This window comes from Cricetulus griseus, chromosome X (genome assembly GCF_003668045.3).
Source record: "Cricetulus griseus strain 17A/GY chromosome X, alternate assembly CriGri-PICRH-1.0, whole genome shotgun sequence".
Taxonomy (NCBI): Eukaryota; Metazoa; Chordata; class Mammalia; order Rodentia; family Cricetidae; genus Cricetulus; species Cricetulus griseus.
In genome coordinates, this window is record NC_048604.1 from 36,226,867 (window position 1) to 36,254,387 (window position 27,521).

At 40.1% G+C, this 27,521-nt stretch overlaps 1 protein-coding gene across 1 annotated transcript in view; it reads left to right on the plus strand.

Annotated features, from left to right (window-relative positions):
* The first annotated feature begins 8,108 nt into the window (after positions 1-8,108).
* Positions 8,109-27,521, plus strand: part of Trpc5 (transient receptor potential cation channel subfamily C member 5) — a 124,190-nt gene continuing 104,777 nt past the window's right edge. Inside the window, exon 1 of the mRNA XM_027433596.2 lies at positions 8,109-8,486. Within this exon, the coding sequence (XP_027289397.1) occupies positions 8,109-8,486 (378 nt within the window). The remainder of the gene's footprint in view (positions 8,487-27,521) is intronic.

Here is a 27,521-nt window from a genome sequence, read left to right on the forward strand (position 1 = left end):
ACAGAAATTGAGTGGGACTCATGGGGACTAGTTCAACGACCTAATTTATGGCATCCTTACCATGTATGCTGCATTGTTTAGTGTTTGGCTTTCTGCATATAATGGCTATTGAAGTCTTTGGTATCACATGCAAATGACATCATGTGGGAGGGAAAAAGGAAATAATCCCTCCAGCACATCTCATTGGGCAGAATTACATCAATTTCCCAAATCCTGTTTCATCCCATTCAAAATAAACAAAATTGCCAAATTGGTTTATCTTTATAGTAGTTAAGACTCTGCATATGGTGAGGGAGTTTCTTCTTGGATAAGGGCATGGCTTTATGGTGGGGGTATACATACAAAGAAAAGAAATACAAAGAACAAATACAAAGAAAGAGCATTTTCCCATCTCAATCCCTACCACACTGTTATGTAATATTTCCATGCATATTTACTGAGAACTTACCATATATCAGCTTCTGAGAACAGTAAAGTAAACATAATGTATAAAGTTACTCTTCATATGGTATTTATATTTGGACTGAATGGACTAAGTGCTTAAATAGTAAACAAACAATATGTGACCAATTGAAGAAGCTTCTTCAATGAGGAGATGCTCTAATCTATTGGTATACGAATATGTCATTGGGAGTCATTTGTTGCTATGTTCCCTTAGCAGAATAATAGTATTTGGTTTTCCACTAGAGCCCATGACCTCTCTAGCCACAGGTTATTTTCCACTTTAGCAGTGCCAGGTACGGGTTTCATCTCACAGAGTAGGCCTTAAACCTAATCAAAAAAGATTGGTTACAGCTTACCTGAACAATGGGGAGCTCATGGTCCCCAGACTGATAACTGGGAAACCAGCATGGGACTGATCCAAACTCCAGGAATGTGGGTTTCAGTGTACAGGTGCTCATCACCACATAGTCATTAACAAGGATATTGTCACATGAACCTTTTCATTTGTCTGGAACGTATTATAGATGACCTGCAGAACATTTTGCAGGAGAATAATCATATGAACTTAACAGAAAAATATTAGTGTTACTACTTTAGCATTTAAAAAGTTTGAACTGGGAGCAGTAACCCATATCTATAATTATAGCATTTGAGAGGCCAACCTGACCTGCATAGTGAGATCCTGTCTCAAAGATCCAAGAAATAATAAATCAAATAAAACTAGGAAATGAGCAAAATGGTAGTTGGAAAGAAGCCATCATGCTCTGACAATCAACACCCCACAACCTTCCTCTGACTAGTTCACATGGGCTTTGGCCCATGGAATTTGCACTATCGACATCACAGTGTCTGGCATATAATAAGAGTCATTGTCAGGTATCCATACTTTAGGTGGCAAAAATGTGTCAGATTAACTTTCTTTGTATCGTAATGTCAATGAAGGCATGTACTAGTGGACACTTACCATGGATAATGTGAGAAATCACAGAGTTCCAATAGTAAAACCCCAATCCATCTGGCACACAGTCTAACCAGCATGCAAGTACCAGATTCCTCTGACGAAGCTAATTTTTTACTTAGGTGGAAAGCCAGACTGTCTTCCTCACAGAAAAAGCCCTGTTCTGGGCAGTGGTCTGGGCTGGGATTTGGCAAGTCGACTTTGTACTCTGGCCTTCTGCCCAGTCCATCGATTTAACTCCTTAAATCACATGATTTAATCCCACAAATGTCACAGATGCCATTAGACAAACTCCTCTGGCCAGCATCAAAGGAAAGAGAGAACATGATAAGCCCTCTAAGACTGCTTGTTAGAGAATTCTTAATCTTCCGTGCTTGGGGGACTCCACTGGCAATGGGGTTTACTGGCAGAATGACATGAAATACAAGCTGGCTTTGTTTTCTTTACTTAAGAACAGACATCAACGTTTGCCTTAAGTTAATGAAGGGCAATCTGGTAAGCCTAAAGGTAAAGAGCAACAGGAGGGAATCTTCCTGATAATAGACCCTCTGGAGACTCCAGACACTCCCATCGTCACCTGAGGAATGGTGAAGGGAGAACAGTAGCAAACGCATGGAAAAGAGATCAGTATCCACCTGAAGTGAGGTAAACAGCTGTGAGGGGTCAGGGAGCTCCAGCAGTAGGGTCCAGAAGAGTACAAAGAATGTAGCAAGTCATTAAATATCTATAAGGGCCTGTAGGCCAATGGGTAACACAGGAAAGAGAATTTTGTTTCATTCTCATTATATAGAGTAGAGTTAGGTATGACAACTTAAAAGATGTTCCCAAGAATAGATGAAAAGACCCACAGTCAAACATTAGCCCACTCAGGGGGCTAATGTTGAAGAGGGGGAGGAAGGATTGTAGGAGCCAGAGTTCAAGAACATCACAAAAAACCCACAGAATCAACTAACCTGGGTTCATAGGAACTCACAGAGTCTGAACCAACAGCCAGGGAGCTTGCATGGGCTTTCTGCATATATGTGACAGTTGGGTATCATGGTATACTTGTGAGACTCCTAACAAAGGGAGCAGGGGCTGGCTCTAATGCTTTGGCTGGCTTTTGGGAACCTACTCCTCATACTAGATTGTCTTGCCCAGCATTAAGATAAGGGAAGGCCCTTAGTCTCACTGTAACTTGATATGCTATGCTTTGTTGATAACCACGAGAGGCCTACCCCCTTTATTAACAGAAAGGGAGGAGAAGGTGATTGAGGGGAGGGGGACAAGAGATGGAATGGAAGAAGAGGATATAGGGGAAACTGCAAACTGCAGTCAGGTCATGAAATAATTATTAGTTAAATGTTTAAAAAGATATATTCATTAAAAAAGAGGCTCCCAAGGTCAGACACAAGGCCTCTCCTTTTCCCCCTTTTCACATCTTTGTCCTTCTAGTCTGATAAACTTTTATTTAAAGATAATATTTCTAGAGCGAGTGCCAGGATAGGCTCCAAAGCTACACAGAGAAACCCTGTCTCAAAAAAAAACAAACAAAAAAAGATAATATTTCTAATGGTAGAATGCATGTAAAGCTATTACTAGATTTTAGCCTTGTGATTCATTATTGCTTCCAGTGGTTGTTTTGGCGATTTGGTGGCTTAATGCAAAAAAAAAATCCTCTGTAATATCATAATCTCAAGCAAAACTCTGGAGGTAAGTTGTTCAACATAAGAATTCTATGAGGACTCCCCTAACACAGCTTGTTACAAATAAAACACAGCAGATTATTTCGAATGTAAGAGACCAAAATGTAGAACTAGACTATAGTTTGACTATGTATCATCCAATTATGTTTGCTTCAAGCCTCACATTATCGTGAGTTTAGCATCATCTTCCTTTATGATTTTAACACCACATTCATAGCATCTGGCAAATTGTGAGAATGTAATGAATGACACTACTTGCTGCATTCATTACTATTAGAAGCAGTTGTAGTGATGAAGCTCCGGCACCTGGCACAGTGCCCAGGAAACATTAACTATTCAAAACTATAATAATTATTTTTATATCTTTATTGCCCCAGCTTCCGGCATAATGCCTGGCACATAACAGGGAACTGAATGTGTCTTTTCCTTCATTTTCATTTTTGCCTGTATCTTCTGTCCCCCCCCCCCCCACACACACACACATAGTGGTGCCTTGGTAGGATGGTCATAGAGGTCTGGAAAATGCTTACCCAGCCTTTTCTTCTATTGTGGCCTCTTAAGAGGCAAGTGGAAAATGTTTAAGGTCGTTTACTCGGTTGGGAAAACTGAGGTTATGAACTACACCTCTAATTCTTGTATTTTGCTATAGCTTGAAAAATAGCTCTCGCTGTTCTCCCCAACCATCTCTCAGCCAAGCCATGAGCAGTCTCATCCCTTGTGTTCTTCCTCTCCGGAGCAAATGTCCCTCACATTTTTATATTTAATTAAGCCTATGAAGACTATCGCAAGAGTTGCTCCCTGAAACCTTTTATCCAATCCTTGCTGAGATCACAAAGCATCAAATTAGTGCCACCTACTTAGTACTTAACTCTGCTAACACCCAGTTGGTTTTGTCCCTTAAACGCCTATAACTACTACCTGCCATGTTCTAGACCTGTGTGAGTGCTGAGGATACAGAGATCTAAGTTCTGCTACCCTCGTTGCAGGAAGACAAATTTGCAGTCAGCATCACTGAAGAAATGTGATCAAAGTACCAGCAGAGAATGGGAAGACTGGCTGAATTCCTGCAGGCACTGGGTAAAAGTTTTGCAGAGAACAGAACTTATGATTGAGGAGGTACTGAAACATAAGGAGAAGTTGGCTAAGTGAAAGAAGGGGATGATGTCCAGATGAAAAGAACTTGTCAGAAAAGAACAAGTTCAGAACGTGACTCAGTATGGCTAGAACTTGATATGGGGTGAAAAGGGATAAGGAAATTTCATGTAAGGTTGGCTCATCTACTCGTCGAGTATCAATCTAGTGTCCAGGTTGTGCCAGGCAGTGGATACAGAGTGGGAACCAGAAAAACAGGACCTGGTACAATTCTTACACTTGAGCTTTAAGGCTATTTGGAAAGAACGATTAACTGATAAGACAAATTAAGTAGAAATTTTGGTAAGCGTTAAAGAGGAAAAAGACAGGACCATAGAGAGAAGCATATTAAGGGACTAATTTACAAGGGGTGATTAAAGGGCAGCTCTGGGGTAATATTTTTGCAGGAACTAAAAGATGGGAAAGAGATGGTAAAATGATTTAATTAATTTGGGATCAGAGGTCTCAGAGTTGAGAAAATCTTGGCATCACAGAAAATCAACAGAATCATCATGGGGTTAAAGATTTGTGGTTTGAATGAGTAGTTTAAGAAGAGGTCAGAAAAGGAAACAGGAGCCAAGATGCCGCAGGCCTTATAAAGAGTGTTGATTCCATTACAAGAATAGCAGTAGCAGCTGAGGAGATGTTCAGCAAGTAAAGTGCTTGCCACACCAGCATGGAAACCTGGATTTAGATCCCCAGGCACCCACATCAGAAAAAGCCCAGCATGGGAGCCCACGTGTATAATCCCAGCACTAGGCAGGCAAAGACAAGAGGATCCCTAGCACTTGCTAATGGAAAATCTAGTCAAACTAGTGAGTTCAAGGTTCAGTGAGATACCCTGTCTCAAAAGATAAGATGGACAGCAACAGAGTGAGACATCTGATATTAATCTTGGGCCTCCATTCACACACACACACACACACACACACACACACACACACACACACACACACACACACGAGAAATCATGGAAGATAAGCAAAATGGAATGAGATTTGTGCTTCATAGGATAAATCAGTGGCAGACTAGAAGTGGAGGGAAAAAGCATGGTGTCAGGCTGATTAGGAAATCCAACACATGGCAGCAGTGCGGGTGAAAAATGGTGAAGGCAGAGCCTGTTCTGCCATCTTCCCCCATCACAGTGATTAGCACAATTCTGGGCACACTGCAAGTGCCCAGTGTGTTTCCATCAAGTAAGTTATGGTAACAGAAGCCTGAGAGCTCTTGAGTCTCTTTTGGGGGCTCACACTCTTCTCTGCTCTCACATTCTGATGACAGCATGGAGTCAGAGAGGTAGTCTAAAGTTAGCATTATCAAAGTCATACACTCTTGAGTGGCAAGTGCTTCCTCTAAGTGCCAACTTCCTTTAGACTCTGCCAAATTCTTTGACAGTTAGTTGTTGTAGTTTTCTTTCTGTTGCTGTGATAAACAGCACAACTAAAGAGAACATGGAAAAGAAAAGATTCAGTTGTCTTACACATCCTGATCACTGCCCAACAGTCAGGGCAGGAACTCAAGCAGGTACAGAAGCAGAAACCCCGGAAGAAGCTTATTGCTGGCTTGCTCCCCATGGCTTGATCAGCTACTATTCTTCCTTCCTTCCTTCCTTCCTTCCTTCCTTCCTTCCTTCCTTCCTTCTTTCCTTCCTTTCTCTCTCTCTCTCTCTCTCTCTCTCTCTCTCTCTCTCTCTCTCTCTCTCTCTCTCTCTGAGTCTCTATTTCTCTCTCTTTCTTTCTCTTTTCGAGACAGTGTTCCTCTGTATAGTCCTGAGTGTCTTGGAACTTGCTCCGAAGACCAGGGTGGCCTTGAACTCACACAGAGAGATCTACCTGCCTCTGCTTCCCAAGTGCTGGGATTAAAGGCGTGTATCACCACCACCAAGCTGCAGCTATTTTTCTTATGTAGCCTGGACCCAACTGCCTAGAGATGGCATCACCCACAATGAACCATGCCCTCTTACATTAACCAGAAATCAAGCCAATGTGATGAAAGCCAGTTCTCAGTTGAGGCTCCCTCCCTCTCCAGGTGATTGGAGTCTGTGTCAAGTTGACAACACACTAGTGAAATATATAGCAGAGTTTCTATAGGAAGGCAAACATGTCCTGCTCTTCTGAGAGCTGGACAAAGAAAGAATTTGTCATTTGGGCCTGTTCAGGACAAAAGGCAGCCAACAGTCATCTTCAAATGCTAACTTCCCAGAAGATCACAAGGATATGAATTGCAAATGCTACTTGATATAATATATGCTTCTTACCCTGCCAAAGCAGGGATGTAATTACCTGAAAGAGTGAGGTAAATGTTTGTGGAAGTTCCATGCCTTTTCTTACATCCAGAAGATGAGACAAGGGGCTCTTTATCACACTTGCATTTCCTTCCACTATTGAAAAGGCTCCTTAACGAAAAGTACTAAAATAAGGCCATCTTAACTCCAGAGAGGTTTGGAGACCTTGGGGAGAGAACAGTCAATCAGCTCATGGATCTAATCTCATTTTCTCCACTTGAAAATGATCATCATTTGCACCTCAGAAGGACAGTACAAGTAGTCAATGAGGAATGTGAAGAAATTTGATCTGTAAATCACAAAGCAAGAGCTCTCCCTTGTGATTCATTCTGTATGATTGCAGGCAAAGGTGCTTTTATTTTCTTGGTCTTCCAGAGAAAATGTAAACACAGTGCTGGAGCTCAGTAAAAATCTATTTAGTTTTCACTTTACAATCAGTTCTGTTAAGTGTGATCTGACCTTAGACCTGGCACAAACAAAACAGACCATTCATTTGTTGGAATTAAATCAAATTGATTCTCCAGTCTGATAGTTTCAGAGTCTGGAATGGTGGCAGAAAAAAATCAGAGGTGGCTTTAGGGAGTGAGTCCATGCTCATCTTTTGCGGATGGCTTTGGCTTGTTGGAGTCAATACTTCTCCAATGACCACTGCCAAGGAAGAGAGCTGCACTTAACACTAAACCATATATGAATGTATGTATGTATATAATATATATGTATATATACATATATATATATATATATATATTCCCTTTTGTCTTTTGTTAAATACATGGTCTCATTATCTTAGGTCAGCCTTGAACTCATTTTGTGGCCAAGGATGACCCTGAACTTCTGATTCTCCTTCCTCTGCCCTCTGAGTGTTGGGATTGCAGACATGCACATATCCAGCTCATGTGGAGCTAGGTATCCAGCATAGGGTTTTGTGGATGCTAGACAAGCATTCTACTACCTGAACTATATTCCTAGCTCCTAAAATAGTACTCCATTCTGAAATGTGCATCCAGAACAGTGGCAAATGTAAGCTTGAAATTTCGATTTTAAAAGACCCACAGACCCCAGAGCCCAAATGAATCTGGCCCTAAGCAAGGAGCAACTTAACACCACTAATCAGAAGTATTACCATGGGTACTTTCAGCAATGGAAGGGGAGGAAAATTTCAGTGTAAGCTGTGCTGTGTCTTAGGAGATTTGGTAATATATAACTCCTTTAACTATATAAGTAGCTTTTCAAAGTAGGAGTTATTCTCTAGCATGAGACTTGGTAAACACTAGATGACAACTTGCTAATGATATTAATATGAATAACCTTAGCAACAAATGTGGTAAAGGGTTTGATTAACTTGTGCAAGATCCCAGAGCCACTAAGTGTTAAATTAGTGTTCTAGCCCAAGTCATTGTGACTAAAGCTTGGGCTTTTGCTGCTCTGCTCCTCAGCAACAGGGAAACAACGTTGTCATTCAGATGCTTTGGGGTTTTGAAATCCCATTAGAAAGGGATTAGTAAATGGCCATTTGAAACCTTCAGGTAACTAAAATTTTCTTTCGTCTTCCTCTGTCTCTCTCTCTCTCTCTCTCCACACTTAGCTTTCTAAATTGCTATGAACCATGGCCCAGCTTTACTACAAAAAGGTCAATTACTCACCATACAGAGACCGCATCCCCCTCCAAATCGTGAGGGCTGAGACTGAGCTCTCTGCTGAAGAGAAGGCCTTCCTTAATGCCGTGGAGAAGGGGGATTATGCCACCGTGAAACAGGCACTGCAGGAGGCCGAGATCTACTACAATGTCAACATCAACTGCATGGATCCTTTGGGCAGGAGCGCCCTGCTCATTGCCATTGAGAACGAGAACCTAGAGATCATGGAGCTACTGCTGAACCACAGTGTGTATGTCGGCGATGCATTACTCTATGCCATCCGCAAGGAAGTGGTGGGCGCTGTGGAGCTTCTTCTTAGCTACAGAAAGCCCAGTGGAGAGAAGCAGGTAAGAGAATTCGCAATAGGCTGGAAGCAGCCACAATGTCAGGGCACCAGAGTTCCAAGGCAAGATTCAGCAGTCTGGAATCGAGAAGCCCTGACTTAGAAACTGTGATCAGTTGTCTCAGGAGCTTCCACCAGAGCTGCCCTGGATGGTCCCCGCCAGGTTACTCTTTTGCTTTGTCTTTTGTTCTTAGTTACTCAAATACATTCAATACTTAACAGTGCAAAGGCATGTTTGTCATGTTTAGACTATGCAAAATCTTGCCACTTTCTTTACCACCTCCCATTATATCTTCGTTTCCTTCCTTTACTCAAATGTTACACGATACAAAAGAGACCAAACCCAGACCTGCACTTTCTCCTGGGAGGCTTTTCTTCCACAGAAAAGACAAGAAGACTTTAGCCCCGAGTGCCATAGTGCAAACAAAACTAGAAACCTCCTTTATTTTTCTTAGTACACGCTATGTGACTGAATTTTCCTCATAGGTGTTTGTGGGTTTGCTTCTATGAGTCTCTTAGTCTCTAAGTCACAGAAACTTGGTATGTTTGATTTCTCAGTCAAATCTGGTGCCCATGTTCAACCCCTATGGTTTCTCCATCGCTCTCTGTTTCCTCTCTAAGCCCGTTAGCATTAGTATGGCCTGTTCTGTCATCACTCTCCTAAATAAGAGTTTCTCAAAGTGTGGCCTCTAGACTGGCAGCAGCAGCGTTTCCTGAGAACTTATGAAGGACGCAAAGTCTTAGTTCTCCACTACAATGGTACTCAATCATAAGCTCTGGGACGCTGCCCAACAAGCTGTGCCTTAACAGGCCTTCAAGGGGATTCTGATTCACACTCAGGTTTGAGAATCACTGTCCTACACTGTCATGAATTTTTTTTTCTCATTAGTCTCCCTGCATCAATTCTTTTTGCAGCTCTGAAGCCATTCTGAAGAGTCTGGCTGGCTTATCCTTTAGTACTACCATGTCCTCTATTAGTTTGTCTCCCATTGTTAGGAGAAAATGTTTGAGGTGATGGACTTTATAAAGCAGAGACTTGTTTTGCTCACTGTGTTTTAGAGGCCAGATACTCAAGATAAAGTGGCTTATCTAATAAACCTTTGATGAGGGCCTTCTTGCTTATATTAGCAACACGGTGAAGAAATGGAAATGGAGCTGGTCAAATATAGGAGACAAATCAGCATCTTGAGGAACATGGAGAGTGAAAACAGTCATCCTCAAGTATTATGAGATATGGCCAAAGCTGGGTTTGAAGGAAATCTTTAGCTTTCAATACTGACTCATTTAGGAAATGAGCAATGAAAATAAACTAAATGGCAACTCACAAAGTACTGGAATTGACAGACTGGAAAATGGAGTAAAAATCAGAAACTGGCAGATTAGCAGTTCCTTGAGGAAAACGCCTAAATCCCCTTCCCCATCAGCTTGTACAGTACCCAAGAAAGTAAAGATCCCATCTCTCTTGCTCCTTGCTATCTCACACTACCAGCACAAAGTACCTGATAATTTTTTATTTCATGAATAAGTAATATGCCACCATCACTGGCTTTGCATCTTAACATGACTTACTCCATTTAAACCTCCAGGGAACTCTATAAGCTAGATATTATTATTCTTTATTGCTATTGTTAGTATTATTGTTGTCATCATCATCATCCCTGTTTGCCGTTGAGAAATGGGATTGTTAAATTGCTCTTTTAAGATCATATTAGAGCTGGAGTTCAAGCTCCTAATCCTTTTTAATCACTAGGATCTGATCACACAACTGAATCAGGCTGTTGCAAAAAGTTTGGCACCAAAGGCTGGAGAGCTGGATCATTAAGAACATGTATTGCTCTAGCAGAGGACCTGAGTTCAATACCCAGCACCTAAGCTGGGTGTTTTGTAACCACCTATTACTCAGTTCCAGGATAGTCTATGCCTTTTTTTTTTTTTTTTTTTGGTCTCCACAAGTACCTTCGCTCACATACACAGACACAGAGACACACAAACACACAAAATTAGAAATAATAACATTGGTCTTTTAAATGTCAGCAACATTAAAAGGCATCTGAATGCACAACAATCAAAACTTCATTCAGACTCGCCACATGCAGTGAATCTCAGTTGTTTCTGGCAACGATAATTCTTGATGTCTCTATCACACAGCCTCATTGCAGCCTTGGTTCTGAACACTCAATACGCACCATTTACATTGCACACACTAGCACTGTACACAATGTCAATGACACGTCTCAGCTTGGATTTGAGAAGATTGACTGATATGAACTGCAGTGATTTTATTTTACATACCAAGAGTTATGTTATTGTAGAAACATGATGATATAGTTATGGAAAACAAAGACTCTTAATAGTATTTTTCTTATAATCCCTCAGCATGTTAAGTATTAAATTAGTATATCTTGGGATTAGATTGCTAGAATGTTTGATATTAAAGCTGTTCACTGAGTTATTTCATAAAAAAGTCAGTTGGTGAACTTTAGCTTAGGATTAGCTCAGAATGTCCAACAATTTCTTAGATAGAAACATAATTCTACAATTTCATGCTATCTGGTTATATATAGCAGCATTCTCAGCACTGATGATTATGAAATTAAAATGTTGTTCAACTCTGAAAATGTTCTACACCCTGAGGTATCAAATATTCAGTCAAGATTTAATTCTTTATATAAATATAAACAAGTATATTCATCTCATTACTATGCAAATTTTGTCTCATCTTTAATAAAGTAGATCTAATAATTGTTTCAGACTAAATTTATTCATGATTTAGTATCAGCAAATGTTTAATATATGTATCTCTATCTGATATACCTATAAATGTGGGTTGGATAAAAATTTCTTGGATGAAAGGGAGTTTCAAGTGGGTAAAGTTTTAAAAGCCATACACTAGGCCACGTTGCTTCTCTATAAATCTTAGGATCCTAACACAGGGATTATGAGAGGGGTCAAATGACTGGAAGATAGATGAACTCCTAGAAACAACAGACTAAGAGATCTAGAAAAGAAGTTGAGTTTGTTTCCTACTGAGTCCATCATACAAAGCTCATCAAAACTGATTTGTTCTGTTTCACATTCTGCCCAGCTAAGCCCCTGGGTAGCTTCCAAAGGCTTTTTTCGGCTATGAACCTCTAAGTTCCTGTACCACACTGGCTCTTTCCCTTATTTGAAACCAATCTCATGCCACCTTGTACTAATGGGTCCCCAATGTGCACTATAAGCCTAATGCCCTCTTCTTTCCAGGCTGTCTTAGTTAGGGTTTTCACTGCTGTGAAGAGACACCTTGACTACCGCAACTCTTATAAAGGAAGCCATTTCATTGGGGCTGGCTTATGGTTCCAGTGGTCAGTGTATTATCATCATGGCAGGACATGGTGGCATGCAGGCAGACATGGTGCTGGAGAGGATCTGAGAGTTCTACATCTGGATCAGCAGACAACAGGAAGTGAACCATGTCAGTGGGTGTAGCCCACTCCCACAATGACACACTTCTTTCAACAAGGCCATACCTCCAAATAGTGCTACTCTCTTTGGGGGCCATATTCTCTCAAACCATCACACATGCTTACCCTCTCCATACTGAACCAGTGCACACAAGATAAGGGGTGATATATAAATATTTTTGAAGGACAAGAAGGAGTTAAAGATACCTTCCAGGAAAATCATAAGACTTTCTTTGAAACAAGACTGTTGGAGGTTTTGTAATTAATCACATTCAGTCTCCTAATTGTTTAGAGGAAGAAGAGAGCACAGGACAATTTCCTAGCTGGGTGGTGAGTGTAGACTGAGTCCATGTTTAGTGGGTCACATTCTCTCGTCTTTCCCTATGCTCTAGTAAATGCTGCGGATCTGCCAGTCAGGAAGAAATGGACCAAGTAAACTTATATTAAATACAAGTTGATGTGGCCTCTCCTTGGCAGGAGCAAAACTTAGCTCATACAAACAAACTGCTCATGATACAAAAATCAGACATATGAAACCCAGGCTAGGCTACTTGTGTATCCTGAGTTTTGCTAGGACCTTTGGTCATACACAACCATTATAATCCCTCCTTTGTTAATACTCCACTATCATAAATAGATACTGTATGTTAAACCCCACAGAGCCATTAGCTCCATTCTCAAGCCCCAAGCCCAGCTCAGAGCTTCAACTATTTCATTGTCTTCCAATATTCTGACAGTTACTATGATAAGTCATATGTGAGCAACTATAACAATAGGCTGTCACAGTGCTAGAGAGCCCTATCTTTATTTGAGATAAAAACAAGAATTGTTTACCTGGAAGCAATCAGGTATATGGGCAAAACATGCCTTCTCCAGGACCTTGAGCTCAGCTGGGCAGACCATTAGCAGGAAGGCACCCCTTTCGCACACAGTCTGAAAGGCCAGCCTTTTGCACAGAGCCCACCCCACCACCACCACCATCACCACCATCACCACCATCACCACCATCACCACCATCACCACCATCACCACCACCTGCCCTTCTCTCTAGAAAATGAGGCACAGCTGATTTCCATCAATACTGAGGGGAGCTAAAGCAGAGCCATCTTTTGCACTAATAGGCAAGGTCTTAAGTTCCAGGCTGGCAGCAAAATTCCCTCTGCTCCTCCTTTATCCCATTCCCCCTATGCTACATCCCCTACTCAGCCATATTAAAACTACTTTACAATAATGATCAGAGGCACAGTGCAAATGGCTGTTATTGGCTTCTAGTATCAGTACTCACTTGGGGACCTGAATTTTCAATAGGAATCACATCTTCAGGTAAAAAAAAAAATGTGATGTCTTATCAAGTAGACTTTCCACACCCAAAAGGTGTAGTGGTGTGTGTGTGTGTGTGTGTGTGTGTGTGTGTGTGTGTGTGTGTGTGTGTGTGTGTGTTGCTCTTGTTGCTCCAGACTCTAACTCTTTTGGCCAATTTTCTACCTACTTGGCAACTTAGGGGCTTTGTGATTTTTTTTGGAGATAAACACTGTTAGAATTAGTCACAGAAGGCCAGGGTTGGTGGCGCACGCCTTTAATCCCAGCACTCGGGAGGCAGAGGCAGGCAGATCTCTGTGAGTTCAAGGCCAAGGCTGGCCAAGGCAGTGTAGTCTCCAAAGCGAGTGCCAGAACAGGCTTCAAAGCTACACAGAGAAACCCTGTCTCGAAAAACCAAAAAAAAATGCCATAAACTGGATAGCTTAAAACAAAATAAATGTATTGTTTCACAAGGTAGGAGGCAATAAGGAATGAAGATAATAGTAAGACTGATTCCTCCTTTGGGGAATGTTTGATAAAACGTGTGGGTTAGGCCAGGAAGTGGCGGCGCATGCCTTTAGTCCCAGCACTGGGGAGGAAGAGGCAGGCGGATCTCTGAGTTCAAAGCCAACCTGGTCTACAAAGCTACACAGAGAAACCCTGTTTTGAAAAACAAAGCAACAACAACAACAACAATAACAAAGATGTGTGGGTTATGTCATGTTTCTTATGTTTGTGTCATTCAGTCTCTACCTCTACAGATTCAAAGTCTTCTTTCTTTGTCTTTCCTCTGTGTTCACCCAAATTGCCTTCTTCCTAAATCCCATCTTTGTGTACTTACATCTACAAAGACCCCTTTCCCAAATAAGGTCACACTCAAGGTTAGTATAACTTGAGCATAGCACTGGTATTATATAATTTACACTCTCTGAGACATACTGGTCCAAATAAATGGCTTTCACATTTTTCTAGCAGTAGAGCCATTCATAAAATCCCACTAAGATGAGAAACAACCCTAACAGAGCTTCCTTTGTCTAGCTGCAGGTTGGACCCAAAACTTATATTCACTAACGTGCCCTCTTGCTTTTCCTTGACCTTTGAGGAGCCAGCACAACTTGAATACCACCAGTGTAGAGGACAGTGCTAGCCAGCTCAATTTCATCCAAGATGACACTAATAACACCTAATTGCTACCTAACGCAGAGGTCTGTTTGGAGGAAGAATTAAGATTGAAATAAGTATGTGAAAGACATTGGGAAAGTTCTAAATGTTAGACCAAGGTCAGTGATGATCATTTTCTGATTTACTGCTTCAGTTTGCTTGAGCTTGTCATATTTTGTGAAAAGACCAGATGGCCTGTGGCCCTGGTCACTAGGCACCATAAGTACAGTATGTGGGAGGGTTCACAGATCACCTCCCCATGTCTGGCCTAGATGGCAACAATCTACCTTCTGCTACCAAAGAAGCTGCATGACCTCAAAGGCATTCTTCCTTTGTCACAAGAGTTTAACGTTTTGAACAATGGTAATTAGAGCTCCTGGTCATTGCATCAACAGCCCACCCAAGTCGTTTTCTTTCTTGGTCACTTGCATCACTGCAGATATCCAGAAAGAGGCTAAGCCAACATTTTCCCTGTGGTCCACCCCTTTGGGCTCTGCCATAATTACTCATTTGTCTGTGGCAGATGGCTCCAAATTAAAATTGGATTCACAGATGAGCTACAGAGATTAAATCTCAACAACACTGATAAGTGTTTGTGTTGAGGTTATAGAAAATCAGCAACAGGACACTGTTTTCCCCCTATGGCTTCTATTAGTCTCAATCTCAGGCTTAGATTGTACAGAATGGAGTATGGACACTGAGAACCTACACAAAGATTACTGGAACACAGAGAAAGGACCTAGAGACCCTAGTCTAGCAATTTAAATCACAGTGAGATATATCAGAAAGTAAAGAGAGATTGTAAAATTAATCCCCTTCTGTTTTATAGATATTCTAATACTTTGGAGTCAACCGCTTACTAGATGTGTTTCCTTGGAAAAGTCACTTAGTGTCTCTATACCTCGGTCTTTTCATCTGTGACTAGGAACAATGAAGGAATCTACTTTATAGAGTTATAGTAAGAGTGGAAGGAAATACAGAAGCATTTAACTAGAATGGTCCCTGGCATGTACTAAGCACTCACTAAAACAACAGCTAGTATTGCTCCTACTCTGACTAGTTAAAGTCATGCTGATGTCATCTGCTGGTTAATGTCATCATTTGATCAAGTGAAGCTCCTGTGCAAGCATTAGGAGAAACTGAGTTCTGATCCCCAGCACGCATGTAAAAGCTGGACTTAGGATCATGCATCTGTAACCCAGCATTGGGTGGAGGCAAAGAGACATGTGAATCCCCAAAGCTTACTGTCTAGCTAGCCATCCTCACCAAATCAGTGAACTCCAGGTTCAATAAGAGACTCTGTCTCTTAAGATACTTAAAGTCAACCTCTAGTCTCCACACACATAGTCTCCATCCACATGCACACCTGCACACCCATGAACAAGTTGCATACACTATACACACACACACACACACACATAGAGGGGGCAGACATTAAGTACTCATTGTACACAGTGGTTTAAAAGCTCAATCTGAGGAGCTGGAAAAATAGCTCAGCGGTTAAGAGCACTTAATAGCTCTTGCTGTAATGCCAGCTTCAGGGATTCTGTCACTCTCTTCTGCCCTCTATGAGTACTGTATCCATGTGCAAGAACCTACATAGGCTCTCCCCCTCTCTCTCCACACACATACACACAAAAGCTCAGTAGTAGAATAGTTATCTAAATGATCATTATATTAAACCTTTGAAATAATAATAATTTGCTACAACAAATTACCTGAAAAGGCAACTGAAGGCTGAAAGCCTTGATCTTGGCTCACAGATTGGCACAGACCATTAGGAAAGGGAAGTCATCGAGCATGTGCTCGGTGAAGCTGGTCATATTGCATCTGCACTCAAGATGCTGAAAGAAATAAATGCTGGTGATTTTTTTTCTTCAGTCCAGTATTTCTGGCAATGGAACGATGCTGTCCACATTTAGGGTGGGTTTCCCACTTGAATTAATCTAGTCTAGAAACTCCTTCACAAACATGACTAGAGAGTTGTCTCCTATCATGAGTCTAGATCCTGTCAAACATAATCAGGATTAACTATCAGATAATATTAATATCCTAATTAATTGTGTTACATAAATTTCCCAGTGTTAGAATGAGGTTTTGTCTTTTTATTAACCTGAGTAAGAGCTCGTTTTATTATTTGCTTTTATTCCCATGTTATTCCTTTAACACTCTTACCTTTCTTCTATTCTGTTTTTCATTCAACACTCTCTCCTTCCTTTGACCCCACAGTTCAGTGTCTATATACCATATTTTAGAACATTCAGCATCCTTTTTTTTCTTTTTTGGTTTTTCGAGACAGGGTTTCTCTGTGTAGCTTTGGAGCCTATCCCGGCACTCGCTCTGAAGACCAGGCTGACCTAGAACTCACAGAGATCCACCTACCTCTGCCTTCCAAGTGCTGGGATTACAGCGTGTGCCACCAACTTTTCCTTAGCATTTTTACCTGCCATTTCTCAATCCACACTCCCCCTCTCAGGTACAAAATACGAAAGTTGGTTGGATCCTACTGAAGTCCCACAAAGATCGGTTACAACAGATTTATATATTAATTTTGTCTTGTCTAAGATGCTGAATGCGCTGGGTGTTGGTGGCGCACGCCTTTAATCCCAGCACTCAGGAGGCAGAGGCAGGCAGATCTCTGGAGGGATGACTTGGAACTTTCTGAAGCTGGAAAGCACAAATTCTAAATCCCTTTCTGCTTTCCCAGGGCAGCTTTGCAGCCACTATCAGCTAGCTCCATTATCGATCTAAAAACTGTGGGTGGAACTCTGGGTTAAAAATTATGAACAGGTATACAGCAATGAATTCTCTTACCAACAAATAAGCTTTATACTTGGACCACCAGACAGATAATATGTCTTCCTACATAATATCTTAGATCAACAGCTAAAGCCTCAAACAATTTGTGCTTTGTTGCTCAAACTAAATGAATTTTTATCATATTTAATTTACTCAAGGTATCCTTCCCTGATTTCTTAACTGTCTGATGCAAGATGGAAACCTTTCGGGCTGTCAGGCTCCCTGGTCGGCTGTGCACCCTTGTGCGCATTCATTTGCTTACTTTTAAGTTTTTGGTATAAAAGTAATACATGTTAACTATAAGAAATATAATAACACAATAGTATGAGAAGGAAAATATTTCCTATTTCCTATTCTGAAAACTAAATCCCTAGAAGTCATGATTAGGAACAATTTATGTGGGTCTTCCTAGATATTGTTAGTACTTTCTGAAACGGAAACACAGAGAGATTTTTTGTAAACAAATGCTTTACAGAAAGATTTACCTCTAACAATACATTTTGGCTATCTCTGTGGGAGTTCACCCATACTTCATTATTTCAATCAATATTGCCTTGTATAAGGATGTCATACTTACTTGCCCAGTATTTTATTAAGTGAGCAGTTAGGTGGTTTCAAGTTTGAATAAATTCTTTTTGTTTTCTAAACAATGCTGTGATGGATCTCTTTGTACAGAGCTCTCGGAACAACTGTGCAATTATTATCTATAAGGTAAATTCCTAGTAACAGGATTATAGAGTCATATGTGCTGCTTAATTTGGATACCAGCAGTCCAAAGGCATGCCTGTTTCTTACATTTTTCTCATCATGGATCAAAGCAGCATTAGAAACTACATTTCCAATCTGACTGGCAAAAGGAAGTATTATGTTAGTATAATTTCATATTTGGCTTTTTGAAGATTTCACTTAAGGTCAAAAGAGGTGATTGGACCCCTCAGAGATGGCATGACATAAGTTTGTAGGAAGCCCAGCTTTGTACTTGGGTGCTAGGATCAGAACTTCAGTCCTGTGATTGATGGCTCAGCACTGAGCCATCTCACCAGCCCTACATTGGATTTTTATTATAATAAGCAAGATTTAACATATTTTAATATGATAAGTCATTTGTTTTATTCTTCTGTGAACATCTGATTATGTTTAATCTCTTTTTCCACTAAAGTCGTCATATTTTCTGACTAGTGTAAGTTTTTATATTAGACTCATTAAGCTTACTAATTTTGTAAAACAGTTCACCTTGACTTATTAAAGATCAGGAATTTAAACCAAGTTCCACAGCAAGTCTGGAGCAAAGAGCAAAGCTAATTATATTCTAGGATGTGTAACTTTGATGCATATAAATGTAAGACTATATTAAATGACATTTAAAGTATCTTAATATCTCTCTAGGATAAAAGTATTCATGCATAATAGCTCATGTATTTTTAAGTTGCCAGTTTAGTGCTTTAGCATCTTGATTCAAAAGAAAGAAGGGGACCAAATAGGCCTGCATGCTCAGCCAAAGGGAAGTAAAATGACACAGAAATGTATAGAGAGATTGGTCTTTAGTATAAGAATGAGTTTGAACAAAATAACATAGCAAAAATCCATTTCACTTATTGTTTTTCCTGTCTTCATTAGCAGTACAGTTGCTACTTGAAGGGGTAGAAAATTTGAAGGAAAAGGGGGTTTCTATGATGTACTGAATAGTGAAGAAATTTATGACTGAGAAAATGTGTGATGTGACAGATGTATGCTATTTCTCATTTCAGGTCTTCAGTTTGTCTGCACTGATTACACAGAAATGATGATTTCCAAATTCTTTCTTTCTTTGATGTCATGTAAACATACATCATCAAGATTAAGAATACTTGGCAATGAAACAGTTTCTATCTTCATAACTCTATCGTCTACTAGTCCTCCAAGTTAAACACACAAATGTAAAGATTCAAAACTAAGGTCCACATCATAAAAGAGGGGAAAACTTTTTTTAATTTAGGAATGAATAGGTTTCTAGGCTGGGGCTGTAGTTCAGTGGTAAGGTGTTTTCCTAGCATGTACAAATACCTGGGCTCCATTTCTAGTACTTCCTAATAAGATGTTTGGGACACTACGATGGTATATCACCACCACTGTCAAAAGGGACAGTCATGACATCCTGACAAATAATAAGCCATAAACATTCTTGGACATAGAGTTTTTTCTCCAGTAGTCAATATTTGGCCTCAGCACACAACAGCTTTAACAAGTTTGAAGAGAAGAAGCCCTCTCTAGACTGATGCTACCAATAGCCTCAACTGTTCATTACTATGGCTATTTTTTCCCCCGACTTTGATTTGAGGGGAGCTTTCGGAAACTTTGAAAATTCACTAGAGGAATAAATCATGCTCCCTATGTTTGAGTGTAGAAACAGCAATTATAGAGTATCTGAAAAGGAACTCAAAGATAGATGAATTCATGAGATGTTCATGACAAAAATCTTAGGCCTTCAGTCATTCAGGATACCCTAAGAATCTGACCACTCCACACCACTCCCCACTGACCACCACCATCATCAACCCATTGATCAATTGCAATTGCAGTAGCCTCTTAAATGGGTTTTTTGTTTGCTTGTTTGACTCTTGACTCTCACATACTTTGTTTTCCCCATAACCTGTAACCACTGATTGATTTTAATGTATCTTTTGATTGAAAACAAGTTTTACTCAAAATATTCTGATAAGGGTTTCCCTCCCCCAAGTTCTCCCAGATTTTCACCAACTGCTCCCATCCATTTCCACACTGTCTTTCTCTTGGTCTCTCTTTAGAGAACCAACAGGTAATCAAACAAAAACAGAATAAACATTTAAGAAACAAAGAAAAAGCATAAGAAACACACACAACAAACAAATAAAAGCACTAAATCAGAAATTATAATATACAAGCAAAACACCAGTAAGACAAAAAATGCCCAAACAAAGCAACGTGAGACAAAAAAATCTACAATGCCATTGAGTTCATTTTATGTTGACTATGTACTGCTGGGCATGGGGCCTACCTTTAAGTGTGGTTAATGTACCCAGTGAAACTCCATTGAAGAAACATAATTTTCCCTTTGCAAGCAGGTGGTCATTTGGAGATAGCTTCTTGATCAGGGCTGAGAGGTCATGTCTACTTTCTCCTCTCAATGCTCTAGCCCCATCTGACTTCAACTTGTGCAGACCCTGTGCATCTTGTCCCAATCTCTATAAATTCATACCTGCATCAGTCCTCTTGTGTCTGGAAGACTGTTTCCTAAGTGCCATTCATCCTCTCTGGCTCTTACATCTACCTCCCCTTTCACATAGTTCCTTGAGCCCCAAAGGGAAGGGTTTAATGAAGACATCCCATTTAGGACCGAGTATGCCAAAATATCTCATTCTCTATACATTTTCCAGTTGTGGGTCTTTGTGTTAGTTTCCATCTATTGAATGAAGAAGTTGTTCTGATGGTGGCTGAGCAAGACACTAATCTATGGGAATAGCAGAATGTTATTAGGAATCATTTTATTGCTATGATTCTTCAGCAAAATAATAGTTTTAGGTTTTCCCCTATGACGCTGGCCTATCTAGCCTCAGGTTCTTGGCCATCTAAGCAGTGTCAGACACAGATTTCAACTTGTGGAGTGGGCCTTAAATCTGAGCAGAGACTGGTTGGTTACTCCCACAACTTCTGTATGACGATTGTACCAGCATATCATGCAGGCAGGTCACCATTGTAGACTGCAGGTTTTGTAGCATGCAGAGTGCCTTTCAGTACCAGCTCAAGTATAAGAAAAGCTGTCATTCTGCTCAAAGTCCACCAAAGTTCTTCAGTGCTTAAGGAAGCCTGCATCATTGGCTTTCATTCCCTAGCACTTGCTCTTGCTCAACCTACTTTAGCTATATTCAGTTCCTTGGGTTCTTGTTTTGTTCAGGTGCTGTAGATGGAACCTAGAACCTTATGTATAATAGGCAAATCCTCTACCTGTAACCTATATCCACAGAACTTTTAGGAATCATTTTTGTTGTTTTTGTTGTTGTTGTTGTTGCTGCTGTCATTGTTGTTATTGATTTGTAGTTCTAGGAATGAAACACAGGGTTACTTCCATGCTAGGAAATCCTCTACCATGGAGTTATTCACTCACTTATTTCAAGAATTATGTAGCTCCTGTGTCTGATTAAATGGTTCTCATCCATGTAGCTACAAAGCTAGCTCTATTCTCCTTTAGATTTGCATTCCAATAATAACTTATAAGACAGACACTCCCTTTTCTTCCTACCATCATGCTATATTCGGAACTCTTCTTGGCATTATCACCATTTGACATTCATGCCTGTGTCACCTTCTAGCAAAGGTACTTTATCTGCTATTTTCACTTTTAAGCCCCCAGTGCCTACAGAAATTTTCTTAACAGAGTAGGCTTTCCATAAATAATTTTTGAATGAATGAAGAAGTGATATTAGTAGAATGTTAGACCTGGAAATATTGTCTAGTCCAGCTCTTATCTTTATTGAGAAAAGAGATAGATAGATAGATAGATAGATAGATAGATAGATAGATAGATAGAAAGTGATCTGTCTGGTTCAATGTGGTAACTTCTAAAGCAGAGCAAAGAAATATACAACTTCTGACTTTGAGTTGAGTATTATATCCATGACATGAAAATTAAATTGTTCTACCATTAAATCCATTCTGAATGAAGTCTATGGCATCCTCCTCATCACTGTGAATTATGTTCCTTGTAGCTAACCTAAATCTTATATCTTTTTTAAAAGTTATTTTGTGTGTATGGATGTTTTGCCTGATGAATGTGCATTACAGACATGTACTGTCCATTGGGGGCCAGAAGAGGGAGATGGATCCCTTGGAACTGAAGTTAATGACAATTGTGAGCCATCAAGTAGGCCTTCTATAAGAGGAGCAGACTCTAAGAATGGCAAGTGTTCTTAGTCACTAAGTCATTTCTCCAGTTCCAAATCCTACATCTTACAAACTAAACCATATTCTCTGTCTCAGTTCTGGGGTAGGGGAATATATACATATATACTCTACATATATACAAATCTTACTTTAATACAGTGTTTTTATACTTTCTCTAAATAAAACTGAAAATAAGATTTTGATCTCCATGGAACCCTAAATATATCAACGTCATAAGTCTCTAATCACATGGCAGGGATCTAGGGACATATGATTAGAAGGCCATGAAAGTAACAATGTCACTGATTCCATAGTAGTGAAGTCTGAGCAAAAGACTACTACAAACATGTACTCTAATAAGAAAACATATTTGTAAAGTTTAAAGGCCAAGTCCATTCAGCTTGTAGTTAACTGCTCCTGCCATTGAATTAGAGTTCTCCATTTATGATGTAGTTCAGATTGTTTGCTAACCAGGCAGCCTTCCTTCCACTGAAACTAGAAGGAGCACCTAGTGGGGAGCACTAGCTTTGCCTTGGTGTCTTTATCTTTCTGCCTTCCCTGTATAGAGAATGATTTCTTTTTCTCTTCATTAAATTATCTTACTTATGTCAGAGTGTCATTATTTCTAAAGTATCTATTTCATATTTCTAAACCAGGGAGTGGCACAAGATAGGTTTGCAGTTTCTAGCTCTTCTGGCTAATTGCTTGTCTGATGGGGAGGGGAAGTGTTTTCTGGATCCTGGAACTTAATTGGAAGAAAATGAGTGAAGCTAAACTTTATTGGAAATTGTGATTTGACCATTCCAACTACTTTTTTTTTTTTACTTAAACTACCCAGGAGCAAGGCAGACTGGAGGGAATCATCTGCTAGAGTCATTTCTAGTCCATTTGTCTTCAAGATTAGAGAATACAACAGGCAGAAGTGTTTGGCCTGATAAAAATACTGACCTACTTCTCAAGGCTAAGCTCTTTCCTTTTGACCAGGCTGAAATATTTCTGCAAAGACCCTTGAGCCTAGCATTCCACAGGCTAAGCATGAAGCTACCTTGTGCCGAGAGTGAATTAATGTCAGGATAGGGAAGCTTCATCACTACTTAGGGGACTTTACTAGTTGGCTTGACTTTATTATCCAAATTCATGATTACAAAGCACTCAAGAATTAACATTGGGGAGCTTCTTATTAAAGGTGGATGCAATATTGATGAAGTAATGCAATAGCACCTAGTTCTTTATACATCTATTATTTCCTCTGCCTCTCCATGTTCCTAGTTGGCCAGTTTGTTAGCCTGACTTCTCACTTTCCCAGTACAAGCCAGAAAACCATAATATTTACCTCTAAGCACTGACCAGATATTTGTTTGTTTTGTTTTTATAATCGTAATTAGAACAATTTTAAGTTAGAAACAAGCTTATTTTATATGTCACTCCCAGTTCTCTCTCCCTCCCCTCATCCCTTGCCCCCTAACCCCCTATCCCATCCCCTTTCTGCACCCCAGGGAGGGTAAGGACTTCGACGGGGGATCATCAAAGTCTGTCATATCCTTTGGAGCAGGGTCTAGACACTCACTCCCCCATGTCTAGGCTGAGAGAGTATCCTTCTATGTGGAATAGGCTCCCAAAATCTATTTGTATACTAGGGATAATTAATGATCCACTACCAGAGGCCCCATAGATTGCCCAGACCTCCAAACTGACATCCTTATTCAGGGAGTCTGGAACAGTCCTATGCTGGTTTCCCAGCTATCAGTCTGGGGTCCATGAACAACCCCTTGTTCAGCTGACCAGATATTTTTAATGATCAGAAAATTCTTTTTCCTTCTTCCTCCTTTTCTTCTCCTCATTTTTCCTCCCCCTGTCTCTCTCTGTGTTTTTTTTTTTAAGACATGATCTCCCTAGGTAGCTCAGGTTGGTCTTGAACCTATGATCCTTCTGCCTGCTTCTGTGTCCTAAGTGCTGTGATTACAGGCATACATCAACATGTCTACTAGGGAAACATTCCTTTAAAAGAGTTCTGTAATGGGGGGTGAGGGTATTGAATTTGATGGAAAAAATGAAATGTGCTTACCCATACAAATTCAAAAGGATAACTCACAATGTAGGAGAAACAGAAGAACATATCATAAGAGACAGAGTGACAACTGGATAGGAATGTCACAAAAAGGGTTAATCATCCACTATAAGATAAGACCATGTCATCTCCAAATCCTCTTCGAACCGATTTTGCAATGTGTTTATCAGCTGTGACACATGACATGATGAGCAAACTCAGGGGTGGTGTTTCCTTGTTTACTCCTCCAAATCTTAGGGAGCAAGAAGCAAGTTGCTCAACCTCTCTATAGCTTCACCTCTTCCCATTTAAAAGTTAAAGGACAATACTAAATGACTTCCCACGAATGTTCTAAAAACGTGTACAGACTTCCAAATTACTCTAAATGTACTTGATAAACCCCCAATAAAGGGGTCTGACTGGCATAATTGGTTTAGTAAAGAAGCAAGAGTACAAAGCCACATTAAATAAAAATCTTTTGGGGAGTTCACTAAAATCCTATACACAGAAATGTCTTGGCACATGTTTTAGTATAGAACGTCTAGCATTCTAGGGTCTATCTGTTTGCCAGTAATATACTTAATTACAGAAGCATTAGGATTTAATGAAAATAGTGGCAGTCTATTCTTTATAAGCACAAATAATTTTAAATATTTATGGTAAATAAGAGTGAAATGTAAGTCCATTAGGGAAAAATTAAAATACAAGCATTTTTATAGAAAGAAGTACAACCTCAAGTGTTAAAAGCTTACCATAAGCAAACTGCATGAAAATCAGCATTTAGAGCACTCAGGAATAGTAATGCTAGTAGGGAAGAGGGGAAATGAGAGAGGGGTTAAGACAAGAAGATGAAACATGAACAGGAACTGTCAAACGCATTTTTCCTCAAATGCATTTTTAGAAACAGGAATTCACAGCAAGGAACAGACACAAACCTCACCAGCAATGAGACCCTAGATGCAATAGAAAGCATCCCAGAGTCAGAATAAAAAAAAATCTACAACCCAAATCCCCAGATCTTAAGTGGTTTAATCCAGCTGTTACCCCACAAGCCCCAGACTCAGAATGACAAGTAAGTCAAACACAGGTAAGGCCTGTAGACATTCAGAACTGTTCATCCTGAAAAGCCAGCATGATAGAAGGTATTTTCTTCACATAATATGCCTGTTGAGATGAAAAGGTGGTATGTCAACGGAGGGTTTCTCTTTTTTTTTTTTTTTTCAAATGATCAGCAGAATCTCAGACTTTCTTAGTAAGCGGATCTTGAAATGATTAACTTCACAGCCTCCTGGTGTACGGAGCTGGGGCCTTTCTACCCAGTGCCTGTCAAGCAGCCCTGTTTTGCTCCAGACAGTAAAACCGGTGGTGATTTCAGCAGCTCCTTCTGCAAACCGTGGGGCTACAAACACTTTGATTTCTGGGAAGATTCATCGAAGAATCAAAACTGGTCTGGAGTTATAGTTCTGTGGTAGTTGTCTGCCTAGGATGACAAGACCCTGACTTCCATGCCCAGTATCAAAAATAAAAGGGAGGAAAGTAAAAGGGGGGAGAAGGAATGGGAAAAAGAATGGGGAAGGGATTAAATCCTTAAAGACACTTATTTTAGTAATTCCCAGAAAGATTTGCACAAATAGTTTGCATATAATCTAATCTAATGAACTGACATTTAACAATTTTCCAAAGTGGTAAGAGCATCTAAGCTATGATGACACTAAAATATGTCACAGCAAATAGAAGTGTGTGGTGAAACACAGCAGACAGACAGCAAATGTGCACAATAAAAGCATGCACACAAACACACTGCTGATGGTGCCCCTAACACCCATTGGCTCAAATCATAATTTCCTAATGCATACACAAGATTGTAAAATGAATAAACAGCCTAAGAGAGATGTACATGGTTCTGCCTAGGAAGGGGAAAAAGACAAGGCCTCTTGAGTAAATTGGGAACGTGGGATATAGGGGGAAGGGTGGAAGGGGAGAGGGAAGGAGGGGAAGATAGTGGGAGAAAATGTATGACTGAATAAAAAAATAAAAATGAATAAACAAGAAGAGAGACCAAGAAAACATAAGAATCAAATGCACATTTAAGTAAAAGATAATAGCAGAGAGAAACCCTCACCTAGAGTGCCACATTTGCATAGATTCCCTATTATCATAACAAAAGCAGAACAAATCATATAATGGTGCTCTGTTAGTTAAGAATGTTAAATGAATGACAGATCACTTAAAGTTTTAACAAGTAGTTCTGATGCCATCTCACTTATTAATCTTTGATTGATGCTAATAAAACTGACTTGATTATCAAAAACCACAGGCCACTTGTAAAATGAAAATTTCCACGCAGTTCCCATTGTGGAACCTTGAACCCCATACACGGTTCATGAAAACTCTACCAGGGAGTTATAGCCCCACCCTCAAGAGAACTAAAAATCTTAAAGACAGTTTTTAGGCATCTAAATGAATTCCAAATCTAGCATGAATTGTTTTATTCTGTGATTCAAAGGGTAGAAATGTGAATGATAAAACATATTAGTGTCTAGGATCTCACAAACAATGTTTATTCAACTTAAAATGTTCACCTGGTATGACATTCAGCTGTCAAGTGGAAGCAGCCCAAAGACTGATAAGCCAGGTGGAAGGAGCCATCCAGACTTTGCCCTGCAGTACCTTTCCTGGGTAACAATTAAGCAGATCTTCATAGATGACGTATTGTTTACAGAAGTGCTGGTCAGCATCAGGTTTAGCCTGGTATGCACTGTGCTGATGGTCTGAGGCACGTCACTGTGTATCTTGAGCTATCTACTGAGGACCTTGGCCCCTGTTGCAACAATGAGCCTCAAGGCAGTGAAGAAGAGCTGACCAACATTATGTTTTCTGCAAGCACTGTTTGCTTAACAAAACCTCTGCACATACTTGCAATGTTGGTCTTAAAAGTAGGATTGGGAGGCCTGCTGAAACTTCTGTGATTTTTCATTACACCCAATCAACCAAAGAGCTTTTGCCCAGACCTTCATCTCAGGAGTCTCTTTGTTCTTGCTCATAGTGTCAGGAGGCACTGTATGCTTAGGCACTAACAAGGAGACTTCAGTCAAGCTTCCAGAACATTCCAGTTCTGCAAAAGAGCCACTGGCTAATAAGTATTTCTCCATTTACAAATTGACTCTCATACGTAATAGTTGGCTCTAGGAGACAAGCCTCCCCTCCTTCAGTTCCTCTGTGGAATCAAATGTTCTATCTTCTGTTTCTGGCCTTAAATTCCTCTCCTGATTGATCTCAGCTGAAGATTTCTTCTGATGCTGTTTTGCAGATGTTCTTGAAGCTGTTTTAGCCCTCTTAGAAACAATTTCAGGGAGACTTGTGGAAATAAATTCATACATTGAGGATTGCCGGA